The sequence below is a fragment of the Carassius gibelio genome, chromosome B25 (assembly GCF_023724105.1).
Source record: "Carassius gibelio isolate Cgi1373 ecotype wild population from Czech Republic chromosome B25, carGib1.2-hapl.c, whole genome shotgun sequence".
In the NCBI taxonomy this organism is placed as follows: domain Eukaryota; kingdom Metazoa; phylum Chordata; class Actinopteri; order Cypriniformes; family Cyprinidae; genus Carassius; species Carassius gibelio.
This window is the reverse complement of record NC_068420.1, coordinates 11,822,277-11,831,652: the sequence shown is the minus strand read 5'-3', so window position 1 is coordinate 11,831,652 and position 9,376 is coordinate 11,822,277. Positions and strand designations below refer to the sequence as shown.

General features: G+C 37.1%; 1 protein-coding gene across 5 annotated transcripts in view; it reads right to left on the bottom strand.

The window, feature by feature from the left end:
• Positions 1–374: 374 nt before the first annotated feature.
• btbd10a (BTB (POZ) domain containing 10a) overlaps positions 375–9,376 on the bottom strand; it is a 13,578-nt gene continuing 4,576 nt past the window's right edge. For all 5 annotated transcript variants that reach the window (XM_052598099.1, XM_052598096.1, XM_052598098.1 and 2 more), the window contains 7 exons: positions 7,265–7,467; positions 6,243–6,495; positions 6,023–6,125; positions 4,292–4,412; positions 3,787–3,984; positions 2,241–2,351; positions 375–1,271 (listed from right to left, as the gene is read on the bottom strand). In XM_052598099.1, coding sequence (XP_052454059.1) covers positions 958–1,271; positions 2,241–2,351; positions 3,787–3,984; positions 4,292–4,412; positions 6,023–6,125; positions 6,243–6,495; positions 7,265–7,424 — 1,260 coding nt within the window. In that variant the 5' untranslated portion in view covers positions 7,425–7,467 and the 3' untranslated portion in view covers positions 375–957. The remainder of the gene's footprint in view (positions 1,272–2,240; positions 2,352–3,786; positions 3,985–4,291; positions 4,413–6,022; positions 6,126–6,242; positions 6,496–7,264; positions 7,468–9,376) is intronic.

The following is a 9,376-nucleotide window of genomic DNA, read 5'->3' as shown; positions in this document are numbered from 1 at the left end:
CTATATTTTTATGTACACATATTTATATTTCATAAAAAAAAATAATAATAATAATAAAAAAAAAAAACAGGTAAATGTGCTTCACCCAAAAATCTAAACTCTCTCATTAATAACTCACCATGTCGTTCCAAATCCACAAGACCTTCGTTCCAGAATCCCAATTTTCACTTTTGGGTGATCCATCCCTTTAATTGTGACAAAAATGCACATTAAAAGTCTTAACTTTCTCTATGCAAAATTTCTTTTTTTATTTTTGTTTTGTGTGAAATTTTAATGATACATCTTCTTTGGATCTACTTATAAAATTCTATGAAAACATGACAAATGAATAATAGTAATTTCTATATTTAGAAGCAGATCTTATAAACCAAGCATGCTGATTGGATCGTGTTTATTAAAATAACATTCCTCAAGCAAGAGGAGCGTCTCTCGTGATGCACCTCACTGCAGCTACAAATAACAACAAAATGAATTATACGGTACAATAAAAACATGACATCACTTCAGTACTCATTCAGAGGCCATGCATCACAGTGAAGCTCCACAGGTGCTCCGTTACGCCCCGTCCACGTGACAAAACCAGAGGGGATTCTCATTTCATCACATGATGCAGGTTCTCCAGTGGATTGTGCTTCATTTTATTGCCAAGTTAAACAGCAGTAGCTACACAGCACCACAACTTAGTACAATCTCTTCAGATACTAATCAAAGGAGTGATTATCAACTTTGAGTGTCTAATTAAATTAAAAAAACTCCTTTGGTTGAGTTCTATGAGGGAAAGAAAGGCAAAGTGTCCAAAGGTCATGTGCTGCCACAGCGATCGTCTTTGAGACTCTTAAGGCAGGAGAGGACTTGAAAGGCAATGCGGTCTTGGCAGCGGGACTTGGCTGGCCTCTCTCTGCAGTGCTCCAGTGGTGACGGTGTGTGTGTGTGTGTGTTTGTGTGTCTGTGTGAGGGTCAGATGGCCGGGGACGGGGCGTCGGGATCAGGATCGTAATGGTGGCTGGGCTGAGGGTGGTTGGGGAGGATGTCTAGTTCGTCCACCTGAGGCCCGGGGTGCATCACCACCAGCTGGTCTTGAGGGATGTCTGCGGCAGCTGCAGCCAGGTTGGTGATGGACTTGCTTTTAACGCACTGGAAGTCCACGTGTCTGCTTTTGCCTTCCTCTTTCTCCCAGGACATGCGGATGAAGGGCCGCTGGACATAGTTGTAAATGACCTCAGGACGCCCGCCGGGCCGCTTCTTTACTTTCTCTTTGTAGGTTGGGTAACCTAGGTGCAAACACAGGTACAGTATTAGCAGGAATGCTAATTAAAGGGATAGTTCAACCAAAAGTGAAAATTGTCATTTATTCTCCTTTGTGACGTTCCAAACAAACAAACAAACAAAGTTTCTAAAATAAAAGTTCTGTGTATTTTAAAAGAAATTTATATTTATATTTTTTCTCAGATTACACCGTAATACACAAAGTGCCAATTTGAACATTTTATAAAATAAAAAATATGTTTATAAAAGTATATAACATTTATCGTATAAACTTACTATTATATAATGTTTATATATATATATATATATATATATATATAAAACATGAACAAAAAAAATATGTAGAGAGAGACAGAGAGAGAAATGCATAAACACATAGTTTGCAGAAAATGCAAACTGTTAATTCTTTATTTTTCTTTAACATTTATTTTAACTTTATTATTTGTGACCATGTCTGTGAAGTCCAGACTAAAGTCTCAAAATCTAATTATGAGATAACAAACATCAAAGTTTGATTTCAACCATTAATTTCACTATGATTTCAATCTTTGACTGTCTTAGATATAAAAGTTATATATTCACAAAATGTTCTACATCTTTATGAAGAATGATTTTATGTAGAAAACAGTAAATCACAAAAAAAATGACTTTAGCTGGGTTTTCACAGGCATTGTCACAATTAAGACAATGTATTATTGCAAAAAAATAAAAATAAAGTTCTATTTAGTACCATTTTTATTATTGTAATATATAACTATTTTGTAGAATGTTAGTAACCAAACAGTTTTGGTTTCCATTAACTTCCATAGTATTTTTTTTTGCCAATGGGAACTGAACTGTTTGGTTACCAACAATCGTTTATTATAAAAAGACACATGGGTTATATTATGGGTTGATTATCCGTTTAAATGTCTAAATGAGCTTATTTTATTTCTGAAAACAGCCAAGTGAAATCATGTTATGTTGTGTCTTACCTTCAATGCCTAATCGAATCTTCTTCAGTCCTCTCTCCTTCAAAACAGATTTGGCAACGTCTCGGTTCTCAATGTATTTGAAGAAACGGTATAGTTTTGTGCTATATATAACTGCAGGACACAAAAACAAAACCAGTATGAACATGAGTGCAAAAATGACAAAAACACATTCCTTACAAACTAGGGCTGCACGTTTTCAAGTTTTTCATTAACCGTTAACCGAGGCCCTTAGCGGTTAATAATCGGTTAACCATAGTGTGCGCCAGGGTTTCCGTTGTCCGGTAATTTCCAGACATTGGCCAAAAAAAGAAATGTCCGACAAAATTTAATCTCTCCGGTCAAATTGTCCTATTAAAACTACCTAATAATCCCGCCCACTAACACAATCTGTATTTGAGAATAAGCCTAAAATGTATAAAGCAAATATACACCGACCTTTGGCTATGTTATAAATAAAGGAACAGGCTCTAGTAATGGTTATGTAACTTTCCGTGTTTAGGCGAAGGTAACAAGCAGGCTCCGCGGCCGCCTCGCTAAGGCTATGACTATGATATGTTTGACAGGTACAATATTTGAAAATCGATAATTATTTTTTTTAATTACATTTATATCTGAATTTATGTCAACCTATAGACTTTCAAATATCAAAATGTCATGAATTAATATGTATTTGTGTACAAAATGACATATAAACATATTTTCCTATTATATTTTGCCTGGAAACGCTTCCAACAAGGCGTCAGTTCTATTTCTAGCATGCACGCGTCGAGCCGCGCCTGAGCCGCGCGTCTCACGCAGGCAGTCGGCAAGCTCTAACCTGTTAACATGGGAGCCGAATTAAAAACAGACACGCCACGCAGCTGAGATGCTTTCGCTCATCGCCTAATGATGCCCGGGTGTTGGCTGTTGAGATTACAACAACGAGGTTGTACTTGAAGTATGTCTAAGCACTGTATTGCAATACTTGCATTTTGCCCCGTCACTCTCAATTTTAAAGTGCTCCAACGCTGTACTTTTTTTTGCCCGCTTCATATTAGAAAAATGACTTCTTCTTGTGGACATTACAAATGTCTGGGAGCGCTCTGGCGGTCTCTGGTGGTGCAAAAATGTATTACAACTAAATTCAAAGCACGCCATTGACGTCACTTAACCGAGCAAAATGTTTCACTCGGTTACACAATTTTAAACGGTTAATCGGTTAACCGGTTAACCATGGACACCCCTATTACAAACCTACGCTGATCTTTGAAACATCTTGTCTTTTCTGTCTAAAAACAAAAATCTAGCTTATGTTAGTGTGTATTGCTTTGTGGTTGCTACTCATTTTATCATCAACAAAGTCAAAATCATAACAGCACACAACAAGCTGCACAATTTACAGTTTCATTCAATGTTCATAGCTATAAGGGCCAAAGGTGTTCAGAAACCACATGCACACGCACCACTAATGACCACAGTCAATTCACAGAAATCCCCCATAATGCAGCAGCCCTGTGACTGACACAGATATCAGTGTGTAACTGAGGTGCAGGTGAAGTGAACTGACTCTGTGAGTATTCCTCTCCCATCTGCGGTGGATACTCCTCATCCCAGTCCACCACGTCATCGTCAGTCAGCACCACCACATGACACTCCCTCTCTCCGCTCTGAGCGCTGGCCACCATCAGAGGAAGCACCATCTCCTCCAGATAGCACTCGAACTGCCGCCGGGCGCCATCATTAGACAGCTCATGCATGAGTGCACCTGCAGCCGACACGTTCCAGAGCGTTATTCAAATCTGCTCATGATGATTCAGCAGCCATATCATGACATATGCATGATTCTTTCAATTAAAAAAGCAATAATGTGAACGGGTCACACTATCAGTGTCCAGTGACCCATATCTGACAATCACATCAGATACGGCACTGACCTACTTCTGCTCTCTCGTATCTACTGTCCTCAGACATCAGTAACACTCAGAAGGACGTCCAGTTCTGTCTTTACGGTGACTATCAGAGCATTTTTCCAGCCAAAACTCTGTGCATTTGTCATGTTGATGAATACTCACTGAGGTCTCTGCACTTGATGGTGCTGCAGTCGAAGGCGATGCAAAGGTAGTCACATGCCTCTCTCAGCTCCGGGATGGATATCCCATCAGGGCAGCGGATTATCCCTGATTTGTAGTAATCCTGCCGGTTAAAAGGGAGAGACGCAGAGGAAAAACAAACAGGCGGCCATTACTGAAGCAGCACTTATTCCAAAGAGAAGCAAATGGCTCCGAAGCCAGATAGACGCACACATACACACACACACCCCCTGCTTTTTCCCACTCTTCACACGCACTGATCCATTTAAAGCCAGTCAAACGTGGAAAGAGCTCAGCATACAGACGCTCAACAAAACACTTCACTGAAGAGGAGGAGAAGGATTCAGTATGGCTGTTATTTCTGTAGTGATGTACTGATTTTTCCACTGAGCTGAGGCTCACGGTAGAAGCTTAACCCTTTCAGTGACTCTGGAGAGGGCTTTGTAATGAATGCCAAGGTAGTCCAAATAAAGGTGGCCATAACATCCATAAAAATAAAATAATAAAAACTTTTTTTCCCTCAGAATATATTGTTGTATACAAAATGTTTTAAATATGCATATGCATATATTTTGAAATTTAAATATGCATATATTTCTTTAACATTTATTTTAACTTTATTAAGAATGTATTATTGCTGAGAAGAATGAAGTTGTTTTAATTTTATTCTTTTTTAAGCCTTTTTTATTGAGATAGGATAGTGGAGAGATGACCAGAAATTTCTGGGAGGAGAGAGTGGAGCGGGATCGGCAAAGGACCTCAAGACGGGAATCGAACCTGGGTCGCTGAGTTGCTGAGTTTTATTTATTGCATTAACATTTTATTGCTTGTGTACACTGATGGCTTATATATTTATTATTTATATATAGAAGTCAACATCTGAAGTGGATCAAAAAAGTTCATCAAAGTTGTCCTGAGACCACATTTTGGTTTTACATTTTAGGAGAACTTTGATGAAAGGTTTTGATCCACTTCACCAGTGTAAATAACACGCACACACACACACACACACACACACACACATATATATATATGTATATGTATGTATGTGTGTGTGTGTGTGTGTATTTAAATAAACAAATATACACAGTACCTACACATTATGTAAACACAAACTTTTATTTTAGATATAATTAATCATGACGGCACTTCTGACTACATATTTAATAAATCTTATAATTATAGTCTGTATAAAATGCGAAATATTTTTTCTTTAACATTGTGTACACTGATGGCTCAAATATATAATGTAAGAAATATATGTAATATTTATTTATATTTATGTATAACAAATAAACAGATATACACATCTTATAATTAGTGGATCTACATTCATAAAAATAATTAAATAAAATAACCTGTCATTTTAATGAACCAATCATCCGGACTATCCGTTTTATTAATTATTATTTGATTTCAAGGTCAGTCAAAGTGATCAGACAGGAAAAGAATACAAAACATGCTGGCACTGACTCTGAAGATGACGGAGGAAACCAAAGAAACCCGACAGTGAGGAAAACGTTCAGCTGAGTTGCCATTTTTATATGTTAAAAAATACATCTGGAATGAGCTTTAACAAAACAGTGCGCTTTGTGCTGGAGTCATGTGAATTTTGATACTGCAGTCTAATCCAACACTTAATCAATATGTGGTGCACTAGGCCAAAGAGATATTTAAACCCTCAATGAAGCTTTTAAAGTATAGAGCACTCACCAGAATGGCTCTGAACACGGTGGAGCTGATTCCCTCAGCAACCTCATACTCTCCCTTTTCATTAGGACGCGTGAAGTTGTGTTCCCGTCCAGATCCGAACATCCTTCAAGACAACACCCACCAGTTATTTATTAATATTAAAACACTGACGTGATATGAATGGTTCTACAGTAGCCATAATCAACAGACTAATGAAAGACGTGACTGAAGTTTATCCTACCTGCCGAGCATGGTGTTGGGTTGGGCAGTGAAGATGGATGGGTCGACCACGAAACGTGTGTTGTCTACAATCAGAGTGACTCTCTCGGCAGTCCTCAAACTGCGAGGGCCCTCCTTGATGTTTTCACACACGTAGATCATGTCGGAGCTGTGGGTTTTACCATGAGGGTCACCATAGAACAGGCTGGAAGTACATGCTTTCTGAGGCCTGGGACTCGTTGAGCGCGACGAGCAGCCTGAATCCCGTTCACGGTCTGAGCAAACAATACGGAAGTTAAGAAAGGAGTCAAAACAAGTGAAGCCTCCCAGTACCGACATCAGTAACCGTAACATTTCAAAACATAAAAAATAATTTTTTCAAAAAACAAACATTTTTGTCCAAAAATATTTTGCAGCACAATGGTAAGTTTGAGCAGTAAATCAGTATATCATAATTTCTAAAGGATGATGTGACACTGAAGACTGGAGTTATGGCTGCTGAAAATGCAACTTTGCATCACAGAAATAAATGATATTTTAAAATATGCAAAAATAGAAAGCAGTAATTTTAAAATGTAATAATATTCAAGAACATTACGGTTTTATTCACATAAATGCAACCTTGATGAGTATAAGTTACTTCTTTCAAAAACATAAAAAACAATCTGACTGACCACAAACTTTTGCATATATTAATATTATATATATATATATATATATATATATATATATATATATATATATATATATATATATATATATATTTGTGTGTGTATGTATATGTACAGAATATATGTATATGTGTGTCTCATATATATATATATATATATATATTTTTTTTTTTATTATTAATTTTTTTATTTATTTATTTATTTATTAGGGCTGTGCGATATGGACAAAAAACACCATATCACCATAAAATAAATAATAATTAATATTAATAATAAATTATAATTGATGTAGACTTAATACTGAATTAAGAATAGCATTTTGAAAGATTTGAGGGAGTTTTAAATGGTACAGAATGAACAAGCCAAAGCTCACCGCTGAGGTGCTGGCGTATGGGTGAGGTGACGTTCCTGATGCAGGGGGTCAGCTGTCCTTCGCCTCTCTCGTGTGAAGAATCCCTGGAGCGATCACCAGAGCGCCATCTCTCCATGGGGTGGTCCAGGGGTCCTCCTCCGCTGGCTCCGTGCAGGCTCATGTTGACCAGCTCTCCCTCCAGCTGAGCTCCAAGCAGCTGACCACTGCCGGGAAAAGCCAACACACAGTCAGATACACACGTGAGGGCTGGTCCGAGTGCATCTCTCCACAACGTGAGGAACTCACCGAGCGCCTACAATAAACTTACATGAACTCTGGGCTCTGAAAAAGAGATGCTGAGTGCAGTAAGTGTGATGACAGCAAAGTGCAATTTGTCACAGTTTCATCAAACCTGCTGCATGAGACAAAAGGACAGCAGCGCAGCTTCATTTTCAGCACAGCCTCATCTGTCACTGACCCGTGTGATCACAGATGATTCATTCCCATTTGTCTTTATTTTATTCACATCACGTGCTGTGCTTGTGAGAAAAAGTGACTGGGGTTTAATTTTAACCTAATCCTTTCAGGCGATGGCCTATATTAAAAATTCAATACTTCTTATAATTTAATTTAGAAATCCAGGACAAAAAAAAATTAAATCTGAATTAAACCCACAGAAAGAAATATTCACAAAACTGGCCCTGGTCTCTTCTACTTTGTATGTATAAAATAAATTTACTTTAAATAATAAAACTGAAGTATATATTTTTTTTTCAGTTTATTTTAGTTTAATATTTTAGTAATTTTTTTTCTTTGCCTTTTTTTTCTTAGTGTCTTTATGGTTAAAATTAAAAAAAAAAAATTCAATTCAGTTTTAGTACGTCAAGAGAAATGTTTCCTTGAGAACTAGATGAACTTAAAAAGGTTAAATGTTTTTAATACCTTATATTTCCAGTGACAAACTAGTTTCAGTTTTAATTAACTATAACAACCCTGATAGTAATAATAAATAAATAAAGCTATAAAATACAAATAAATCCTTTATAAACCCAGACATCATATAAAGCCTCCAGACTGCCTATGCCCAGACCAGGTGATGATCATTTTTTCTTGCATTAATACTCATTCCACAGGGGTCTGAAACAGGATCATTACAAGACAGATGCCCTTGAAGCAAGGAGACTGGAGTGCAACACAGACACAGACCAAAGCAGAAAACACAGTTAAAAACATAGTCTTTGTGGTCTAGGTCTCTTTCTTCCCCTGCACTGAAAAACCATAAAGGGTCCACTGAAGCGTGCACGGGCAGAATATTCTGTTTGAATAAATGATGAATAGGCTGGAAATAGGGCTTGTTTTATCCCAGCGAAAGTGCTGCCCAAGATGGACCCCTCAATTTATTTCGACTCTCATGACTGCACCAGCCAAAAGCTTTGTGACCCCATTAGGCAACCAGAGCGTGACCAGAGCCCACAGCACCACCACACTCGACAGCAGATACAAATTCAATAAATTGTCCTGCTGTGTTCTGCTGCCAGTTTTCCCACCTGATGCAGAACACGTGCACATGCAACAATCTACAACATCCCACCAATAAAATCAATCAATCTCTTTATATACACATCACCAATCACCAATATTTAACTGTAGGCAGCAAAACCAAAACCTCTTTTCAAGTGCATGTGTTTTCAGGAGTATGAACAGAAATTGAATGGAATGCAAAGTCTAGAATGACCTTTACAGTCCCTATCAGACGTAGATTGATCATTTTACAGATAACACAACACTTATCTATTTTATCTAGAAATTTCCGACAGATGGCACCTAGTGGTGGGTCTCTAAAGAGTCATGACATGCTGTGTGTTTGATAGGAAACAAAGGTGTTCACAGATTAAGAAATTTCTGTCTCGCTTTTCTAATAACTGATAACCATTTATTCTCAAAAAGTAAAAAATAAAACAATACTTTTATGATTAACAGTTCACAAATCAATGCTTAATATAATTTAGTAAATTGAGTAATATAATGGTTTTAATTAATAATATTAAAATAATAGTAATTATTACTATTATTATAGTTTCAATTAAACCGTACAAAAGATGATATTTACAAAATATTATTAATACTAATATA